This window comes from Gasterosteus aculeatus, chromosome Y (assembly GCF_964276395.1).
Source record: "Gasterosteus aculeatus chromosome Y, fGasAcu3.hap1.1, whole genome shotgun sequence".
Taxonomy (NCBI): Eukaryota; Metazoa; Chordata; class Actinopteri; order Perciformes; family Gasterosteidae; genus Gasterosteus; species Gasterosteus aculeatus.
Window position 1 is genome coordinate 5,788,409 of NC_135709.1, and position 21,879 is coordinate 5,810,287.

The following is a 21,879-nucleotide window of genomic DNA, read 5'->3' on the forward strand; positions in this document are numbered from 1 at the left end:
CTGAAATTGACCAAAAGTAGGCTCGTCATGGCGAATTTGAAGGAAATTGGCCCATGTATGGTATTTTGAGAGGCTTTCATTTTGGAATAGTACATTAGAACGTCTTGCTTATCCATGGGTGACACCTTGGGGATGTGTACTATTAGTCTGAAGTGAAATGATCATGTAACAATTAATAGTTTCCTTTTAAATCTGACTTGAAATTGACAAAAAGTAGTCTCGTGATGGAGAATTTGAAGGAAATTGGCCCATGTATGGTATTTTGAGAGGCTTTAGTTTTGGAATAGTACATCAGAATGTCCTGCGTATCCCTGCGTGACACCTTGGGAATATATACTCTTAGTCTGAAGTGAAATCATCACGTAACTATTTATAGTTTCCTTTTAATTCTGACCTGAAATGGACCAAAAGTAGTCTCGTGATGGAGAATTTGAAGGAAATTGGCCCATCTATGGTATTTTGAAAAGGCTTTAATTTTGAAATATTAAACCCTTATCCCTGGGTGAGGCCTTGGGGATGTGTACAATGAACCTGTAGCTATTGGTCGTTTCCATATTAAATACCATCTGAAATTGATTATAAGGCTGGTGAATAAGATTTAAGGGAAGGTTTGGTGTTCGCGTCGCTCCACTGACTCTTGTATGCTTTGTCTGGCGGCCGCAGGAGTTCTTGGCTGCTTATCTAGCCGTCCGGCCTGTGCCCCGACGAGCGGAGTTGCGAGGACCCGACCAACGCTGCTCGCAGCTTTAATTATTATTATTTCTTGAGCTAAATCACACTTTTGAGGCCTTTATCCCTGGGTAAAGATATTCAAAAACTCTTCAATTTTGGCGTGTGAATCAGAAGTGCGAACGATTTCGATATTCTTTGGGTTGCGCATTTGGGGATACAAAAATGGCTCTCTAGCGCCTCCTGGAAGTGCAGCAAAAGTATCCTGTGGATGGGGCCGCTAGTTCAATCCCGTCCTGGTGGGGTCTCCGACCTCTGAACCTTTAGGACCCACAAGGAGTTAACAAGAGGCCGCTCTCTCACAAATATTCACGTATTCATTTGAATGTTTTAGGAAGAAGTAATTCCTAAGAAATCCGCACAAGAGTAACGGGCAGTTTGTGGGCAAGTGATGTCATCGCTGATGTGTTTCTAGTCTGAAAAAAAGACGTGGGTCCCACGTTGAGTTAAGGGGTGAAAGTTGATGTCTGGTTTCCCGACGCCATTTATTAACGTTTCTTAAGTGCGTCACACGTGCCCCTTTTCCACTAAGGCAGAACTGGTGCTAGTTTGGAGGCAGAGCCTAGTTTCAAATCGGTTCTTTGGTTTTCCACCACCAATCCCTGCTTGGACTCATGGGGCACATGGTGGCCGTATTGGAGGCACAAGTTAAAAAATAATTTTGGTTGCCGCTTTTCATGTCATTTTTAAAAAAAAATTTACAATTGTTTTGTTACCTACAGTACTTTATTTTTTAATAAGATTTCTGTTGTTTTTTTGGTTTAAATAAACATGTTTAGTAATGCAAATATCTGGTCCAGTTTCTTAAACACTTAACAGGCAAATATCGCGTTATGGTTTGTGTTTTTAATGCAATTTACTTTTATATAAAGGTGTACATTAAACAGTCAAGTGATGCGATTAGCTGCATATACAAATCTATATTATTTCGACATGAAATATGATTAAAATCCAAATTACTTCATGAGTGGAAGTTAATAAAAACTTGGTTGGTTTTAATCCCGGCCAGAAGTGTGAAAGGGTTGTTGATTGAGGATGATTGATAAATGATTCACAAAATGCAAGTTTTAGAGATTACATGGTTCATTTAATGGATGAGAATGTAATACAATTCAAAAGTGTAGATTTCAATAAACACAAACTGCAGTGTTACAAAAATATTGCAACAAATAAAGCTTTGGTGTATTCAAAGAATCACTCGTTCCCTCTGTTAAAATGCCTCATTAATGCAGCTCTGATGTCAGCCCCTTCTGTGTTTGCCCGCTCAGGTATTGTCTGAGCAGTAGGCTCTATGTTTAGAGTCCTGTCTGGGTGCTCTTCACTGAAATTATCACCATGTTCCTCACAAATGTTATGGAGGACACAGCAGGTCAGTGCCATCCTCTTGCTCAGCTCCAGCTTGCAGTCGTATAATTTTAGGAGGCACCTCCATCGTCCTTTTACATTACATTACAATACATGTCATTTAGCTGACGCTTTTATCCAAAGCGACTTACAATAAGTGCATTCAACCATAAGAGTACAAACTCAGAAGAACAAGAAACAAGAAAGTGCAATTTCCTCAAATAAGCCAATTTACAATTTGCTATAGATAAGAGCCGTTATAAGTACAATTTAAGTGCTACAATTTGTTAGTCGAGGTAGAGTCTGAAGAGGTGTGTCTTTAGTTTGCGGCGGAAGATGTGAAGGCTCTCAGCGGTCCTGGTGTCTTCAGGGAGCTCGTTCCACCATTTCGGAGCAAGGACAGCAAAGAGTCGTGATCTGGTCGAGTGTTTTGCTCTCAGTGAGGGAGGGACGAGCCATTTGGCAGATGCAGAGTGGAGTTTGCAGGTTAGGATGTAGGGTTTGACCATGTCCTGGATGTAAGCTGGACCCGATCCATTCACCGCATGGTAGGTGAGCACCAATGTTTTGAACTGGATGCGGGCAGCCACCGGTAGCCAGTGAAGAGAGCGGAGGAGTGGAGTAGTGTGGGAGAATTTTGGAAGGTTAAAGACCAGTCGAGCTGCTGCATTCTGGATGAGCTGCAGAGGTCAAATGGCGGTAGCAGGGAGACCTGCCAGGAGCGAGTTGCAGTAGTCCAGGCGTGAGATGACAAGAGCCTCAATCAGTACCTGGGCAGCCTTCTGAGTGAGAAGAGGACGTATTCTCCGGATGTTGTAGAGAGTGTATCTACAGGATCGTGTTGTCGCGGTAATGTTGGGAGTCAGGGAGAGTTGGCTGGCCTAGCGATTAAAGTGGGGGGAATAAGGATTTGGTGGTTGACTGTGTCGAATGCAGCAGAGCGGTCCAGAAGGATGAGGACAGAGGAGAGAGAGGCGGCTCTAGCAGTGTGGAGTTGCTCTGAGACAGCAAGGAGAGCAGTCTCTGTGGAATGGCCTGCCTTGAAGCCTGACTGGTGGGGGTCAAGGAGGTTTTTAGGAGGAGAGTTGGTTAAAGATCGCACGTTCAAGGGTTTTGGACAGAAAGGGAAGAAGAGAGACTGGTCTGTAGTTTTCTTCATAAGGGTTGAGGGTAGGTTTCTTCAGGAGTGGGTTGACTCTTGCCTCCTTCAGAGAATTTGGAAAACAGCCAGATAACATAGCATTTTTGATGAGACAGGTGAGAAAAGGAAGAAGGTCAGGTGCGATAGATTGTAGAAGATGTGATGGAATGGGGTCAAGAGGGCAGGTGGTCGGACGGGCAGAAGTTACTAGGGTAAGAATTTGGTTAGGAGACAGGGGGGTAAAAGAGGAAAGTGAGGGCGATAGAGGTGAAGCCAGTTGGATGCAAGAAGTAGGAGGTGGGTTTGAGAAAGAGGAGCGTATGTCAGCTATTTTCTTGGTAAAGTAGTTGACAAAGTCAGCCGAAAGAAGGGTGGAGGTGGGAGGAGGACTAGGGGGTTCGAGGAGGTTGGAGAAGATCGAAAAGAGTTTTTTGGGGTTAGAAAATGAAGATTTGATTCTGGATTGGTAGAAAGAGCTTTTGGCAGCAGAGATAGAAGCAGAAAAAGAGGAGAGAAGAGATTGAAATTCAAGCAGGTCGTCAGGTTGTTTATATTTACGCCATCTCCTTTCCGATGCTCGCATGGTGGCTCTCATGCCACGCACCGGTTGAGACAGCCACGGAGCCGGAGGGGATTTGCCAGTCCGCCGTGTCGTCAGAGGGCAGAGAGAGTCTAGAGAGGAGCAAAGAGTTGAGAGGAGAGTCTCAGCAGCAGCGTTCGGATGCAAGAGTGAGAAGGAGTCGGTGGAAGGGAGAGCTGATAGAACAGAGGATGCTAGGGAGGAGGGAGAGAGGGAGCGAATATTGCAACGATCAGGTACAGAGTCAGTCAATGGGGCAGGGTCGTTAGTTATAGACAGTGGAAGAGAGTAAGAGATGAAGAAGTGGACAGACACATGAAGTAGAGTTACAGAGAGGCTAGTGGTAGAGCAGTTTCTAGTAAAGATGTAGTCAAGGTGATTGCCGGCTTTGTGAGCAGGAGGAGAGGGACTGAGTGACAGAGCGAAAGAAGAAAGTAGGTGTATAGGTCAGATGACTTCTCTGTCTGGATGTTGAAGTCACCCAGGAGGATGAGCGGCGGGCCATTTTCAGCGGATATGGCCCGAGGCCTGTAGTATCTGCGGGAAGAGGTTCGGACAGGTTTGGATAAAGGGGTCAAACACATAATTAAAACTAGAAGAAGGCGCCGCATTCAGCCGCCCCGAAGACTCCCACAAAAGACTCCCTAGTCTTTGTCCTGCTTGTCTTCGTGATGCGAGGATAAGCAAACGCTGAAGCTAACGCTTCACTCAATCTGAAGTTAAATACTCCCTCGTTAGTGGAAGTTGGCTACGGCTGCACTGACCACTCCCCCGTCATTTAGGAGACAAAAGTTCAAGTTCAATTTTATTTATATAGCTCGTTTAAAAACAACCTTGGTTGACCAAAGTGCTTAACAAGCTCGAAAAGCAGCGAGACAATAAAACACAGACAGAGCACAATGTACAATACAGAATATCTGACAGTAGAGAAAGAATAAAGTCAAAATATCAACGCTCAACTTGAATTAGAAGCCAATGAATAATAGTGGGTCTTAAGCAGGGACTTGAACGTTGCAATGGTCCGAGCTGTTCTTACATGCATAGGTAAACTATTCCAGAGCTTTGGAGCAGCCACTGAAAAGGCACGGTCACCTCTGGTTTTTAACCTGGATCCAGGCACATCGAGGAGCATCTGATTAGACGACCTCAGTGCTTTGATAGGTGTGTGGACATGTAAGAGCTCCGACAGGTAGGAAGGCGACAACCCATTTAAAATTTTAAAAACAATTAATACAATTTTAAATTCAATCCTGAAACAAACAGGAAGCCAGTGGAGGGTGGCCAAAGCCGATGTAATGTGGTGGCGTTTTTTAGTCCTGGTCAAAAGCCGAGCTGTTGCGTTCTGGACTAACTGCAAGCGACGAAGGGACGACTGATCCAACCCAACATACAGTGAGTTGCAGTAGTCTAAGGAGGGCGTAATGAATGCATGTATGACTCTCTCAAAGTCTTTGCGTAGTAAGTAGGGCTTGACTTTAGCCAGGAGTCTCAGCTGGAAGAAGCTAGTTTTGACAACAGAACTAATCTGTTTGTCAAGTTTAAAAGCACTTTCAAAAATCACTCCCAGATTTCTGGTAAAAGGACGAATTTGTGAGCCTAAAATACTGAGAGTATCTACATTACATTACATTACAGGTCATTTAGCAGACGCTTTTATCCAAAGCGACTTACATTACACTTTAAACCCATGGCTTTTCACATTTTTGCCCGGGGAGCAATTAGGGGTTAGGTGTCTTGCTCAGGGACACTTCGACATGGAACAGGCACTGAGATGTTCAGCACGTCCAAACACAACAACTTCGGTCTTATTGTCATTAAGACAGAGAAAATTCTGATCCATCCATATTTTGAGATTACTAGTGATGTTCGATACCACAGATTTCCTTTCCGATCCGATACTGAGTAAAATTCAGGCTGGTATCGGTGATACCGATCCAATACCGATACTTTGTGGATGGTAGATCTAAAAAAAGTAGTGTATTTTAAATACATAGCTTAAGAATACAAGACATCATAGTCACTTATTTATTTATTTATTTTAAACTTTAAACTAAAAAGGTAGCGGCCTCATTGACAATATGCTAGCCGAGCTATTACAACAACAGAAAAACAAGAGTGTTTGAAAAAGGTGTTTCCGTCACTAAAAAAAGATCATAAGTAAATAATAAAACCATTAGAATAATTATCAGAAAAATAAACAAAAATAAGAACCACTATAAAAATGAAGGTTTGCATCTTAATTCACGTTACATGAACATGTTAACAGGAAAACACTTCAACAAAAGCATCCAACATTGACACTTTCCATCATTCACAAGTTTTTGTTAAGGAAGAACAGCATGTTTACTGTCTTCCCCTTGAGTCTGTTCCGTTTTTTTCTTAGAACCGCTCCTGCCTTTGAAAAGACTCTCTCTGCTGGTACAGAAGTGGCAGTAATTCCCAGGTATCTCACTGCTAGTTTGCTCCATGGCTGGGAAGGTTTGGTCATGTTCTTTCCACCAAACCAGTGCATCCCTGTCTCTGGGAATCACTTTTTCTTCTGAGTACCGACGTACTTCAATGAGCACATCGCCGGTCAGCTACCAGCGATGTTGTCCTGACAAAACCTGCATGTCAAAATCAGTCCATATGCCTCCTTTTAATACAGCTGAACCTGAGGGGGCAGGACTCTGGTTTGGCTCTGAGGCAGAAGGCCCAGGGGAAGAAGGCCCTGAGGTAGAGCTAACAGTAGCTGTTGAGCTTGGGGCTAAACTGGGAGCTGCCTGTCCTGTCTGATAGACTTCCTGTATTTCAGAAAGGAGACGCTTTTTCATTACCTCCACACAACTCCTCAAAATGCAAAACACCTATCGCCTGGCACTCTAATCAGTGAAGAATCACCATGTGGCGTTTTGACAAACTGGGAGTTTAAGGATTCAAGCCTTATTTGATTTAGAAGTGAAGGCAAAACAGACTTAGATCAAGTCAAACCTAGCAGAGTTAGGAGGGCACACTGGCAGTTAATAGTACAGTCTAGAGCACCAACTGGCACTAAAAAAGTGAAAAAGTTTAAGCAAACTAGGAGCCAAGACAACCTCAAACAGAGAGAACTGGCAGTAAAACGGCAAGAACTAAAGCAAATCAGAAATCAAATTAACGTAAGACACTAGAATCAACAACACATTTAGCAGACTAGCTTGGTTTAAAGAAAAAGATACTTAGTCCGATTTCAGGTCGATGGCCTTGGAGAAGAGATGCACGCTTTTAATCTCCCTAAAGACATCTCCACAACCGATCGTGCACTGCTCAGCCTGTAATTGTATGTGTGCTGTTCAGGGGTCAGTCTGCCGGTGTCGCAAAAGGGCTTCATGAGCCAATTCTGCATGGGATATGCCGGATCACCGATCAGGTAATGTCCAACATCACAGCCAGAGATAGTCAGTTTGTTTTGCCCTAGTAATTACATTACATTACATTACATGTCATTTAGCGGACGCTTTTATCCAAAGCGACGTACAATAAGTGCATTCAACCATAGGGTACAAACTCAGGAGAACAAGAAACAAGAAAGTGCAATTTCCTCAAATAAGCCAATTTACAATTTGCTATAGATGAGTGTGACGACCCCTGCTGTGGAGGCAGCAGCCTTCCAATGAGATTTGGTGATTGAAGGCACCTGGGCCAGGTGCCCTGAGATTAGAAAGCCCTGTGTTCATTCATTGATTCTGTCGCTCTCTCCTCTCTCCAGCAGACGTCCGGTGTGGTAGGGCAACCGCCTGTTGAATCCGGTTTTCCTTTTGGTTAAATGCCCTGGACAACACCCACCATTTACACTTTACCCTCATGCACATCCTACACTACTGATAATACTGACATTCACATCCCACCTGGAATGGTTGTGGTTTTTCATTGTTTTGTGTGTTAAATAAAGAATGTTACACCTCGGAAACCAGTGCAACTCCAATCTTGTCATGGCCCAAAGAGCCAGGTCGTGACAAATGGGGGCTCGTCCAATTCTGGTCAGTGATTTGTTTGATGATCAAGTGTGTAGATTTCGTGTGACGCGTGTCTTTGTGTGGATCAGCTGTGAGCGGTTGGTGCCAGGTTGTCTCTGTTGCGGAAAGTTTGGGAGTCATGCTGGATTTTGAAGGTTTTGCATTGGTTCGTTGTAGTTCTCTGGTCCGTTGTAGTTCTCTGGTCCGTTGTGGTTCTCTGGTCCGTTGTGGTTGTAGCTCTGGTTCGTTGTAGTTCTGGTTCATTGTAGTTCTCTGGTTCGTAGTAGTTGTAGTTCTGGTTGTGGAAGCGTTTAGATTAGAGGTTTTTTTTCTCTTTTTCGCGAAGTCGATTGCGCGTGGTCCAAAGAGAAAGTACGTGTTGCCGCCCTGATGCGCCGTGTTTGGAGTTTCCCTGTCAGGTTATAGTGGCGTCTCCCCTTTGGGTTACGTCAGTTTTTTTTGTAGTGTTGTGGCAACGTGGTTAGTGTCAGCTGTCTATGGACGGTTGTCTCGGGAGCACGTCCGTGGGATCCTGCGTTGTGGCCTACTTGTGGGTGACTTCTCAGACCTGCTGGTTTCCAGTGCGTAATTACCCACCGCAAGCTGCATGAAGACTAGGTGAGTTTAGTAAGAGTTTGGACTAGGCAGTTAGGGGGACTACTCCGTGGGGCAAGTTGCCTTCGTTTGTGTGCGTTTGGGGGGTAATACGGTGCGTTCTGTTTGGTCTATGTCTTCCTTGTCGGGTTTTTTTGATGCGCCCTCTGAGGTGTTCATTAATGGCTGTACTAAAGAACAGTTGCTACAGATAGCCGAGCATTATACAATCGATGTGACTAATATCAAACTTAAGGCTGAGGTGAAAGCTGTTGTTCTGTCCGCTTTAGTGGAAAGTGGTGTTTTGAGGACGGAGGAGTATTTGTCGGACGTGGCAGCTGTGGCAACACCTGTGTCTGCACCCATGTCGGGGCTGACTTTTGAGCAGCAGGAGGAGCTGCTGATGATCCGGTTAAACTTGGAAACTGAGCGGCAAATTCAAATCGAAAGGTTCGGCAGCAAACAGAAAAAATGAAACTGGAATTGCAGCAGTATAAATTGAGTTTGATTTGTGACGGTAAGCTTTCACAGACAATGGCAGAGGAAGGTTTCCCGGAGTCTGTTCGTCTCGGGTTCGATGTTGGGGCTAATTTGCGTTTAATGCCCAGATTTAATGAGAAGGATCCTGATACGTTTTTCACTTTGTTTGAGCGTATTGCAGATGCAAGAAATTGGCCGGATGCTGACAGGACCTTGATGCTTCAGTGCGTACTTACGGGTAGGGCCCAGGAAGCATATTCAGCGCTGCATGCGAGTGAGTGTATAAATTATGCCAAGGTCAAATCTGCTGTCTTGAAAGCGTATGAGTTGGTTCCTGAGGCTTACCGCCAGAAGTTCAGGAAGTGTGAGAAAAGTGGTGAACAAACTAATGTGGAATTTGCTCGTGATTTGCCATTTCAACCGTTGGTGTTCCGCTGCATCTGTTGAGAGTCTTGATGGACTTTGTGATTTGATAGTGTTGGAACAGTTTAAAAATTCGATTCCTCAACGTATTGCAGTGTATGTAAGTGAACAGAAGGCAACTACTGCTCTTAGAGCAGCTGAGCTGGCGGACGATTTTGTGTTGACGCACAAAAGTGGTTTTGGTGAGATGTGCTCAACCAGTGATAGAGGACGTGAAGGTAACATCCTTGGGAGCGCTCGGTTCAGGGTCCAGTCCTTAGTAGCCCGTCCCACGCATGCATTTAGAGCCACACGGGTGAGAGATGATGGTGGCAGAGAGGGCATATGTCATTACTGTCAGGGTTCGGGCCACTGGAAAGATCAGTGCCCTGTACTACGAAATAGGGATAAACGAAAGTCATATCCATCTGCTACTGCTCCAGCTCTGGCCTGTTCCAGTGTTGAGGGGCCAAGTCGTGTATGGGTCAGTCCAGAGAGTGATTTTGAGCCGTTCGTTGCTGATGCTCTAGTTTAGTATGTCGGTACTGGGGGGAAACCACTAGTTGTGTATACCGATCATAACCCTTTGACATTTTTGAGTTCGCTGCACTGCCCAAACCAACGTTTGATGCGGTGGACTTTGTTTCTACAAAGTCATAATTTAGACATCAGGCACATTAAAGGCAGAGACAATATAATGGCAGAAGCTTTTTCTCGCCTCTGTGGGCTAAATGGTCTGAATTGTAGTGGTCAGGGTTAATATTGTGATTATGAAATGTAACTCCTGTCATCCTTCACTTTGTTCTCGTCTCTCTCTTAAAATGCTTCTTTTAGGTACCTGGTTGCAGAGCTGGGGCGTAGTTTCAATGTGGAGGGTGCTAAGGTAGTATGGTTTTTTGTTGTTGTGGTTTTTGGAGTTTGCGGTGATCCCTGTTGGGACCCCGTCTTAAGGGGGGAGGTGTGACGACCCCTGCTGTGGAGGCAGCAGCCTTCCAATGAGATTTGGTGATTGAAGGCACCTGGGCCAGGTGCCCTGAGATTAGAAAGCCCTGTGTTCATTCATTGATTCTGTCGCTCCCTCCTCTCTCCAGCAGACGTCCGGTGTGGTAGGGCAGCCGCCTGTTGAATCCGGTTTTCCTTTTTGTTAAATGCCCTGGACAACACCCACCATTTACACTTTACCCTCATGCACATCCTACACTACTGATAATACTGACATTCACATCCCACCTGGAATGGTTGTGGTTTTTCGTTGTTTTGTGTGTTAAATAAAGAATGTTACACCTCGGAAACCAGTGCAACTCCAATATTGTCATGGCCCAAAGAGCCAGGTCGTGACATCACAGCCAGAGATAGTCACTTTGTTTTGCCCTAGTAATTACATTACATTACATGTCATTTAGCGGACGCTTTTATCCAAAGCGACGTACAATAAGTGCATTCAACCATAGGGTACAAACTCAGGAGAACAAGAAACAAGAAAGTGCAATTTCCTCAAATAAGCCAATTTACAATTTTCTATAGATGAGTGACGTTACAAGTACAATTTAGTGCTACAATTTGTTAGTCTTTAGTCGAGGTAGAGTCTGAAGAGGTGTGTCTTTAGTTTGCGGCGGAAGATGTGAAGGCTCTCTGCGGTCCTGGTGTCTTCAGAGAGCTCGTTCCACCATTTAGGCGCAAGGACTGCAAAGAGTCGAGATCTAGTCGAGTGTTTTGCTCTCAGTGGGGGAGGGACGAGTAGTTTTGCAGATGCAGAGCGGAGAGTGCGGGTTGGGATGTAGGGTTTGACCATGTCCTGGATTTAAGCTGGACCCGATCCATTCACAGCATGGTACGTGAGCACCAATGTTTTGAACTGGATGCGGGCGGCCACCGGTAGCCAGTGAAGAGAGCGGAGGAGTGGAGTAGTGTGGGAGAATTTTGGAAGGTTGAAGACCAGTCGAGCTGCTGCATTCTGAATGACCTGCAGAGGTCGAATGGCGGTGGCAGGGAGACCAGCCAGGAGGGAGTTGCAGTAGTCCAGGGGGGAGATGACCAGAGCCTGAATCAGTACCTGCGCTGCCATCTGAGTGAGAAGGGGACGTATTCTCCTGATGTTGTGATATTGTAGAGTATCTACAGGATCGCGTTGTCGCGGTGATGTTGGGAGTCAGGGAGAGTTGGCTGTCGAGTGTGACGCCGAGGTTCTTAGCGGTCAGAGTGGGCGTTCGTACGGAGTTTCCAAAGTTGACTGTCAGGTCCTGGGTAAGCAAATCTTTTGCGGGAAAGAGAAGTAGTTCAGTCTTGTCGGGGTTGATTTTCAGATGGTGGGCGGACATCCACTGAGAGATGTCAGTTAGACAGGCAGAGATCCGAGCCGCCACCTGGGTGTCCGAGTGAGGGAAGGAGAGAATTAGTTGGGTGTCATCGGCATAGCTGTGGTAAGAGAAGCCATGCGAGCGAATGACAGCGCCAAGAGAGTTGGTGTAAAGCGAAAACAGGAGGGGACCCAGCACGGAACCCTGAGGAGCTCCAGTAGTAAGAGGACAAGGTTCCGACACAGATCCTCGCCAGGTTACCCGGTAGGTGCGGCCGTCGAGATAGGACGAGAGAAGGGAGAGAGCAGAGCCTGTGACACCAAGTTCCTGAAGGGAGGAAATAAGGATCTGGTGGTTGACCGTGTCAAATGCAGCAGAGAGGTCCAGAAGGATGAGGACAGAGGAGAGAGAGGCGGCTCTAGCAGTGTGTAGTTGCTCTGAGACAGCAGGGAGAGCAGTCTCTGTGGAATGGCCTGCCTTGAAACCTGACTGGTGGGGGTCAAGGAGGTTGTTACAGTGGAGATAAGAGGAGAGTTGATTAAAGATGATTGAGGGTAGGTTTCTTCAGGAGGGGGGGGTTGACTCTTGCCTCCTTCAGAGAATTGGTTTGAGAAGGAGGAGCGTATGTCAGCTATTTTCTTGGTGAAGTAGTTGACAAAGTCTCCCGGAAGAAGGGTGGAGGGGGGAAAAGGGATAAGGGGTTCGAGGAGATTGGAGAAGATCGAGAAGAGTTTTTTGGGGTTAGAAAATGAAGATTCGATTTTGGATTGGTAGAAAGAGCTTTTGGCAGCAGAGATAGAAGCAGAAAACGAGGAGAAGAGAGATTGAAATTTAAGCAGGTCGTCAGGTCGTTTATATTTACGCCATCTCCTTTCGGACGCTCGCATGGTGGCTCTCATGGTGGCTCTCATGGCACGGACCGGTTGAGACAGCCACGGAGCCGGAGGGGATTTGCCAGTCCGTCGTGTCGTAAGAGGGCAGAGAGAGTCTAGAGAGGAGGAAAGAGTTGAGAGGAGAGTCTCTGCAGCAGCGTTCGGATGCAAGAGTGAGAAGGAATCAGTTGAAGGGAGAGCTGATAGAACAGAGGATGCCAGCGAGGAGGGAGAGAGGGAGCGAATATTGCGACGAGCCGGTACAGAGTTAGTCAATGAGGGAGGTTTGTTAGTTATAGAGAGTGGAAGGGAGTAAGAGATGAAGATGTGATCAGACACATGAAGTGGAGTTATAGAGAGGTTAGTGGTAGAGCAGTTTCTAGTAAAGATGTAGTCAAGGTGATTGCCGGCTTTGTGAGTAGGAGGAGAGGGACTGAGTGACAGAGCGAAGGAAGAAAGTAGGTGTAAGAGGTCAGATGACTTCTCTGTCTGGATGTTGAAGTCACCCAGGAGGATGAGCGGAGGTCCATTTTCAGGGAAATTAGACAGGAGAATGTCCAGTTCTTCCAAGAAATGACCTAAGGAGCCTGGCGGACGGTAGAGGACAACGATGGTTAATTGTACCGGGTGAGTGACTGTTACAGCATGGAATTCAAAGGACAATGGGGTGGATGGTGGTAGAGGGTAGAGAGAAAAGCTCCATTTGGGTGAAATGAGTAGACCTGTGCCACCACCCCCTAATTCCCCGTTACTTAAGGCCTCCCACAAATGTGACTGTCGTAGCACTCTGGCGTCATGCACACTCCCTGGATAGCCAACACAAACATCCTAGAATAGACCTTTGCCATCCACAACTGCTTGCAGAACAATAGAATGCCAGCCTTTACGATTGAAATAGTCTCGTGGATAGTCCTCTGGTGCAATTACTGGAATGTGGCTGCCATCAATTGCACCCACACACTGTGGAATTCTCCAACGATTATTAAAGAAAGTGGCCATTTCTAGCAACTTTTCAGCATCAGGAAATCTTATGTGGATGGGAAGGAGCACTATGATGACTGTGTTGCAGAATTCCTGAACACAATTAAAAACAGTGCTGAGGCCTACTCCAAAAAGATGGCTAATTGTCCTGTATTCAACACCCGTGGCCAGTTTCCAGATGGCAATAGCCACACACTTTCGGATTGGGACACACAAATGGTAGTTTGTGTTTCTTCTCCCCATGGCATGCTTGACCTGACAGCAGATGTATTCAAATGATCCTGGGGATACAGGGAAATTATGCATGAGTTGTAATGGGGTGAAACCTGGAACAATTGTGTCACACCAGTGGTCAGATCGTGGGTATGCCCAAATTACCGGTGACCTCCGTCTTGCCTTGAGCTGCAAGATTGCCTGTAAAGAAAAAAAAAATACATACGTTTCATCTATGGGCAAAAGGATATAGGTATATTTTCTATCAACTTTATTTATAAGGTTTTTTTCAGTCTTTTTAGGTTCATGCATTGTGTTTTTCAGACAACTTACTGGTCACGTGTTTGCAGATTTTCTATTTTTAATACTGTGAGTGGTTTTTGCCTATGACTCAGACATACATGTCCTTGCTCCGAAATGGTGGAACGAGCTCTCTGAAGACACCAGGACCGCAGAGAGCCTTCACATCTTCCGCCGCAAACTAAAGACACACCTCTTCAGACTCTACCTCGACTAAAAGACTAACAAATTGTAGCACTTAAATTGTACTTATAACGCCACTCATCTATAGCAAATTGTAAATTGGCTTATTTGAGGAAATTGCACTTTCTTGTTTCTTGTTCTTCTGAGTTTGTACCCTATGGTTGAATGCACTTAGTGTAAGTCGCTTTGGATAAAAGCGTCAGCTAAATGACATGTAATGTAATAAATACAAGTGTTCACAAAAATGGCATCGTTATACTTATTCAACCAATGCTTAATACATTTTTTTTAACTGCAATGCGATCGATTATCAGCAAAGTCGATGTTAGGAGGTTAGCAACATGCTACGGCTAAATATGAATCTCAGGCTATAGTCGGCATCTTATTGTTAAAAATAAATGTTGTACATACTGGTACTCTCGCTTGTAATCTCCGCGTGTACGAATAAAGGCGAGCCGCGCAAACATGTTTGATCCGCTGTGTTTGGATGTCGATGTAGGTCCCCAAAGCCATGAACATCAATAGCAAAGCAACGTCCACCATTGTTGATGATGTGTTTGTGTTTGGCGCCGCTGAGCTAACGTTGCTGGGAAAGATGAGACGTAACTGTGACGTAGGACTTGGCTCTGCGCTGGCTCTTCAACCTGTGGAAAAGCAAACCGGTTCTTTGGAGGCTCGTCAGTTGAACCAACTCCGAACCGGCTCTAGCTCTGGCTCCGAACCAGCACCTGGTTCTTGTTGGTGGAAAAGGGGTAACGGAGATCATGGGCCCAGCACGCTTTCGGTGCGCCACACATATGTATATACTGTATACATGAATATATGTTCTTCCGTGAATAATCCGCTGGGAGGTTGTGTTTCCATTACTTTAGAATGAGTCTTTCATATTAATGTTGAAGTTAATGCCCGATTTAATATCTATCAAACAAAATGTCGACAGAAGGGACGCGCTGCTTTTCACAATTTATTAACAAAATGATAAAATAAATAAATACAAATTGATCAAATGCTCCTAATATCAACTCCTCCCCCATGTTCCCTATAGTATTTCCTAAACACTGCATACAAATAATTCATCCCAGAAGAGGCTCAATACAGAGGTAAGAATCCCACAAGACCAGTCACAATGACAGGTTAAACAGAAGACACATCCAGAACACAAGTCAAAAAAAATAAACACATTGCCTTCTAAAATAATTATGAAAAAATACAAACAATTATACAAATATTTAGATTGTGTAATTCCCAATTTACACCTTATTCAGCACACCAGGTGAACTATTTCTTTATTCATATCGCTACAATGCATCTCACTGAATGGAAGATTAAAAAAACACTTCTTTTTTTTTCTGCACCCCCCCTGACAAAATTAGCCTGGATGAGGTAAAGAAGCTTCGGGTGAATATCTGAATCCAGGGAGGATGGATGACGTAATGTCTCGACAGAACACTATTTCATCTTCACGCCCACGAGACCCCCCCCAGGACCTGACGCAGAGCTCCTGAGGAGCAAAGAATCGTCCCAGACGTAGAACTCTACCTCCTAACCTCATGCAAAAGCCTCTCCAGAACTGGCTGTGTTCTTCGGATCACTTCGGACATGATTTTAAGACGTTTCTGCCCCTGAACATCTGGCTCGGAGCGTTAAGTCAGGAAAAAAATATTTCCAACCAAGATTTTGTAAGAAAGTAAAAAAAAGGTGACTCAAGTTTAAAGAACAAAATAAAGTATTTTTAAAAAGTGTATTATAAAAGTTTTGCATAAGAAGGCATGCCATCCAGCTTACTGCTCAAGGGTCCAAGTCGGTCTGGTTGTTCACAGGAGCAAAGCTAGCAGAGTTTATTAGAAAGAAGAAGCAGCAGCAGCAGCATGGCACAGAGGGAGTCAAAGAGTCCGGACCAACACTCTGATATTAATAATAATCATAACAATAATACTGGTCAAACCAAAAGTGACCAAACATCTATCACCGAGCCAAGATTTCTTCCTCCTCCTCCTCCCTCTTTGGACCATCTCATCGACTACCACAACCTCTGACCTTTGCAGGGATTCTTTTTTATCTTTTGAAAAGTAAAATTGGGAATAACAAAAAAAAGAAATAAAAACATTTAAGGCTCAAATTCCTAAAATTGATGCTGACAAAGACGATGTGGTTGCACTGGCGATGCAAGACGAAATGTAGTTCCTACCTGCATGGACTGTGGGCAGCCAGAGGTCAGGGGGGTCAGTGGGTCTTGGGACAGAATAGAGCGGGGGGGGGGGGGGGGTTCTGGAGGGTTAGTAAGGTTTCTCCAAGTCACAGTGCAAGTCAAGAGACAAAATACTATCTGCTGTCTAAAGAAAGGCACTCAAGGTACCTCCTGTACAGAGGAAGGGGGGGGCAATGAATGGGACCCATGGGGGACGTGTTCTGGTTGTGGACTGTTCGGTCCAGAACATTTATTGGATTAAAAAACGTGTGGGAACGTTCTGCGGAATGAAGGCAGTTTGTACAGCTGATCTTAGGTCAGATATGACGAGTCCATGACGATACGTAGAAAACAGACGGAAAAAACTTCAAGGTCACTAACCACATACTCAGCCCTTCTCAGTAATGCTCCATGAGTCTATAGCCATGCTAACAGCTCAGCTACATGCTAATAGCAGAATGCTAACCCACCCGGAGGAGAAATGCCAACAAAGATTTTGATATCTTTAGTAACTTTCACTATAATCTATCCAATTGTTGTTTGAGATATTTCAACGCTGCTCGCATAGCATGGTTGGCGGGAGGGGGGGACGCTTTTGGGACGACTTCAACATAAAGGAAAGACAGAACAAAAAACAGTTTGTTAAAGACCAGAAGTCTCAGCCCACCAGAACAAAAATGGCACACCAACAGCCCTCCCCGTAGGTCTGGGTCTCCTCCAATTAAAATATTGGCGATGTGGTGATAAGTCACATCACGACACGGAAGTCGCATACTCTGTTTGATTCCATATCAACGTACAAAAGAAGCTCGGCAGCGGTGATCTTGTGCTTTCATGTCAGGATGTTTGTGGTGAAGAGGAGGATCTCCCCTATATATTTACACTTTAACTGCCGTGAATGTATTTTGTGTCATTTGTATGATGTCCTGATGCACATGTTTATTTGTTTGTGGGTTGTTCTCAGGAATATTTGTTTGTTTGGTTTGGGAGAACTATGTTTGCTGGGTTGGTTTCGGTGGGACATGTTTTGGTGTCGCACAGCCAAGAAGCATGCGAAGAAAGTAAGGTCTCAGGTGTGTGTTGTAATAATGTTAAGATGTAGGTCTCACAAGGTAGTTCCTCAGCTCAAGTGTTATCATTCCCTCTCGATCGTGTGCAGCCAGTGAGGTACGTTTGTTTAATGTCTTGTCATTTCTGTTCGATACAATTTTGTTATGTTAGCTAATAGCCGTGTGACGTGTGTTTAGTTTGACGGTGGATGCCGGCGTGGACAAGCGGAATAAAACCATCAGTACGATTCGTGGTCTTGTGTATTTCCTGGAGGGAGTGACATACACAGATGATCATATCTCCTTTGACGGCGTAAAGCAGAAAAACAGGTACGGATATATTTGTCGTTTTTTTGGCGGTTTGGGATTCAACATTAATGTTCACAATGCAAAGGCTCACCGGTTAAGAGAAAAAGGAATTTCTTCCGTGTGTTTTTGATAATGCCATGGTTCAGGAACAGGAACAGAAAGCACTTATTCTATCTTTTACTACAAAACACACAGAACATACATGGTCTGTGTGTTTTGTTGACATTGCAATATTGCAAATCTTTCACATTTAGTGCTCACAATCAACACACTTGACTCACAAATGAAAAAAACTGACAGCACTGGAAAAACATCCGTGAAGCCTCGTCCTCCAGGGACCTTATTCTGCCTTGAGGTGTTAGCTGGGATTGGTGTTATGTTGGGAACATTTGGTCTCATTTGTCTTCTTGACTGAGGGCTAGTTCCAGAGTTCTTGGTGTACTGGAATCATACGTTTGGGTTTTAATCTCAAGGTCAAATTAAGTTTGTTTGTACTCATAGATTTATTTGAAAGTTCGGGACTTTAAACCGAACTCATCGCCGCCTGTGTATTTGCTTTCGATCCTCAGCGGACGGGAGAAGGTCGGTTTGGATTGTGGACAGGATGTCGTTTTGACCACCTCATTATCACTTTTGTTTTCTTTCTCGACAAAACTAGGTTTAAAAAGATTGGATACGTCTTAAACAAACAAGACTTAAACTAATAGACATATTCAAACAGCACTTTGGATGCAGAGAAGGGTGGTGTGGGGGGGCGAGGTTGGATTGTTGGTAGGGAAGTTCTACGCTTGTTGGTCCATTGGGTTGGGGGGCGTGGAGGTCCAAAGAAGGTAGGACCCGGTCTTTAATTCAGGGGTCTAACCGGTTCAGCTCTTTTTGTTTGGCGTGCGCTAACAAGAGCAGAGGATGAAGGTTGTTCACATTAAGTTCATTGGGACAAGGGGACACACAGGCTCTCTTTTCAGCACTCACACTATCTCAACACTGCTTTATAGACCAGCAACCCTGACAGAGGTTTGGTTCAATGTTCTCTGATCCCATGTGCCCCCCTCCCCACCACACACAAGAGAACACAGGCACACACTGGTGTGATGGTGAACTAAATCTTCCTTTGAGCATTCCCACCAAAGACGTCTATCACTAATTGGCATGATGGCCCTGGTGTAAAAGCCTTCCTGTACCCCAGCTCTGTGTGGCGGGGGGGAGGGGTGGAGGCACCTCGCCCAGTGTCATGTGAGATGGGCTGTACATCTACCATTGACACATTCTGACAATACAATGCAAACAAACAACATTTATACAGATTGGCAACTTCAGGACACCGTACGATGCAAGCAAAAGTCTTCTTTTTTAGATGTGTTTCTGAATCCAGCAGGGAAGGGGGGGGGGGGCGGCGGGATCACTTTTTGTCATCCAAATTGCTGACAAGAGCTGGCAAAGAATGCTGGGAGGGTTCTGAGGTTCTGCTGTTATTGTTGTTGCTGCCGTCACCGTCAGTGATATCCTCCTGCTTCTCTACCGCCGTCTCCAGAAGGTTGGCGGCAGCCATCTTCTTCTCAGAATTGGTGGCATTGGCGGGGGGAACGACAATGTCAACCACCGGAGCCGCCACGGCCTCCGGTCCAGCCGCCACCTTCGCCTGGATGGTAGTTTCTGCAGCCCCGTCAACAGGCTTTGCCTTTGCCTCCGCCCCTTTGTCAGGGCTCTTATTTGCCGCCGGGACTGCGTGGTCTTTTTGGACCGCCGTTCTGTCGGTGTCCTGTGCACCCATTGTGGGGTCCTTGTCCTCCGGTGCGTTGACCCCGTCGGTGTCCCCGCCAGTCGCATGACTTCCAGCCTTTGCCTTCTCTGCGTAATCGGCCCCTAGCGCGGCTCTGCAGCTGAAAGCCGGACCCTCAGCACTGTCCCGGCCTCTGGCGCCGACCTCCTTGACCTCTGTCTCTTCCGAAGCTCGGTTGAAGTTGAAGGTTTGGATGAGGCGGATCAGGTGCTTGACCTTCTCCAGGGAGAGATGCATGTCTTTCTGACGGGCCAGGATGCTGTTTTTGGTCTCTATGCATTTCTGATGAAAGATGACAACAGGGTCAGATGAGGATCAGACGTAAACAAACCACTTTAGGACTAATAGTACCCAGAACATAGGTAGGTAGCTGCTAGGCTACTTCCATTTCATCTCCCCTGCAGAGGACCACCACTGTGTCCCTAAAAGACAATGGTTTGGAAACGTCCTGGCTAAATGTGGGGCCATCGTTTTCACTTGAATGACGTCAACTGATGGAGAGTTGAGGGCAAAGTGCACAAGGACAACCGGAAGAGTCACTAGTTCAACATGTTCCACCTCCAAGATGTGTGGCGTTTGTGTTTAAAATACAAATAAATAACAGTGTCTAAAATACACGCTTTCTAAAGTGATTACGTATTAATTTATAAGATTTAGTCCTTAGAAGACAAACAAACTTTTAATTGCAATTAATGAATTTCAAAATGATTAATGAATTGTTTTCTTTGTACTCATATCTTGACAGAGTTGCTGTTGTTTCTTACTGTTACAGAGTTGCTGAGCTGCTTGACTCTCTGTTCCAGCTGCTCTCGCTCTAGCTTCAGTTCAGCGCTCCATTTAATCAGCTTCTGTTTCTCCTCCTCTTTAGCTGCAGCAGAAACAGAAAACTGAAGGTTAATTTTTCCCGCTGAGTGCCTCGGGACCGGACGTTCCTGGGAGATTGAACCTGACGTCACCTTCTTTGTAGGCGATGTAGGAATGAACAATAGCCAAAGTACCAGGCCATGGAATGGCTTCTTCTTTCTTCAGGATCTGCAAAGAGAAGAGTTGTCAAAGAGGCAGAGACTTTGAGGGAGTCAAGTTAAGTGACCACATCCCTGTGGTGGGACCGAGAAGGGGGACAAGCAATGGAGTGGATGGATGTAAGATGCCAATCCTTGCTGACAATGAATGGCACGGATGCACAAAAAAAACATACTGCATCATGTGTATGCTTACAAAGACTTGAACGGTCCTAAAGTCTAGGACAGTGTGGCAGAAGGCCGGTCAGCAGAAGCAGATTTCTACAGTCAACAATCTACTGGCTCTGATTGGCCCTTCTCCGCACTGCGGTACCCACTTTCCCCTTACACAGGATCAGTCACGGCTGCTGTGGTTACCTGATCATGACATTTTGGACAGATCCACATGCCTTTAGGAATGGTTTTCAGGGGCGGATCCAGGCACTCCAGGTGATAAACACGAGAACACGTGTCGCACATGAGCAACTGGCCACTGCGTCTGCACACAGTGCAGAAATCCTCATGGATGTCTCCCTGTGAGGAAGAGTTGGACCAATCAGTTTCCAGCCGCACAACTAAGGCCTGTGGTGAGGCAGGGGGAGGCACTGTGATCTGGTTGGGCTGAGTTTACAGTTGGCCTGGTTTTTAATACCTAATGGAGATGGTGTGTGAGGTTACAGGGCCCACAGGAAGAGTACTTGATATCTTTGAGTTAGAATGTGTAGGTAGTAGTTAATGGATGCTCTGGGCTACAGGACACTGTTCACTTTGTAAGGCTGAAAGTAAAAAATATAATGACGACTGATGGTTACCACATGAAGACAACAGACTAATGAAGTGTTGGTGGAGGTCTCAGGAGGGATTAGGGGGGGGGGCAACAGCTACCGGGCCAATAAGGACTGGGTGTTCTGCCCGTCTCTTCCATCGTTACTTACATCCCCAGAGCTGGGGCTGGGCAGGGGGAGGGGACGGACGGGGCTGGAGGGGGAGGTCGGGGTGAGGCAGCCCAGCTCCGGGACGCTGCTGTATTTGGGTGGGCGACCTGGGTGAAATGAGACAGACAACAAAGACGGAAAACAAAGAAAAAAAGAAAGATGGAGAGGGGGGGAAGAAAACCAAAACAAACAGTCTGTATAACATACCTTGGAAAGGGAGTCTTCATTGGCTAGCGTGAGACGGGGGGAGTGTGGGTGGAGGGGCAATAAAGGGAGAAGGAGGAGTCAGAAGCACAGATAGCAGTGTTAGTGCATGAGACTGGCTTCGTGCAAGCTGAGGCCAGAGCACAAGTACAACTTAGACGTCTATGGAGCTTTGTGTCAGATGTTAACGTGCCTCAGTTGCATGACCGGCTCCACAAGTTTTGATAAGCTGTCACCAAAGCGAACCAGCTAGTCCATCACTAGACATGGCTTGTTAGCTAACTCGACACTAGGCTTCTCCTACCACAGCCATGCCGATGACA

The 21,879-nt window shown here is 45.6% G+C and overlaps 1 protein-coding gene across 4 annotated transcripts in view; it reads right to left on the reverse strand.

Moving 5' to 3' along the window:
• Positions 1-15,041: 15,041 nt before the first annotated feature.
• LOC120812335 (PHD finger protein 21A-like) overlaps positions 15,042-21,879 on the reverse strand; it is a 32,960-nt gene continuing 26,122 nt past the window's right edge. For 3 of the 4 annotated variants that reach the window (XM_040168222.2, XM_040168224.2, XM_040168220.2), the window contains exons 14-18: positions 21,353-21,459; positions 20,796-20,951; positions 20,373-20,448; positions 20,181-20,284; positions 15,042-19,698 (exon numbers count right to left, since the gene is read on the reverse strand). In XM_040168222.2, coding sequence (XP_040024156.2) covers positions 19,036-19,698; positions 20,181-20,284; positions 20,373-20,448; positions 20,796-20,951; positions 21,353-21,459 — 1,106 coding nt within the window. In that variant the 3' untranslated portion in view covers positions 15,042-19,035. Of the gene's footprint in view, positions 19,699-20,180; positions 20,285-20,372; positions 20,449-20,795; positions 20,952-21,352; positions 21,460-21,559; positions 21,583-21,879 lie in introns of all 4 variants that reach the window. The other variant, XM_040168225.2, reaches the window with a different exon arrangement.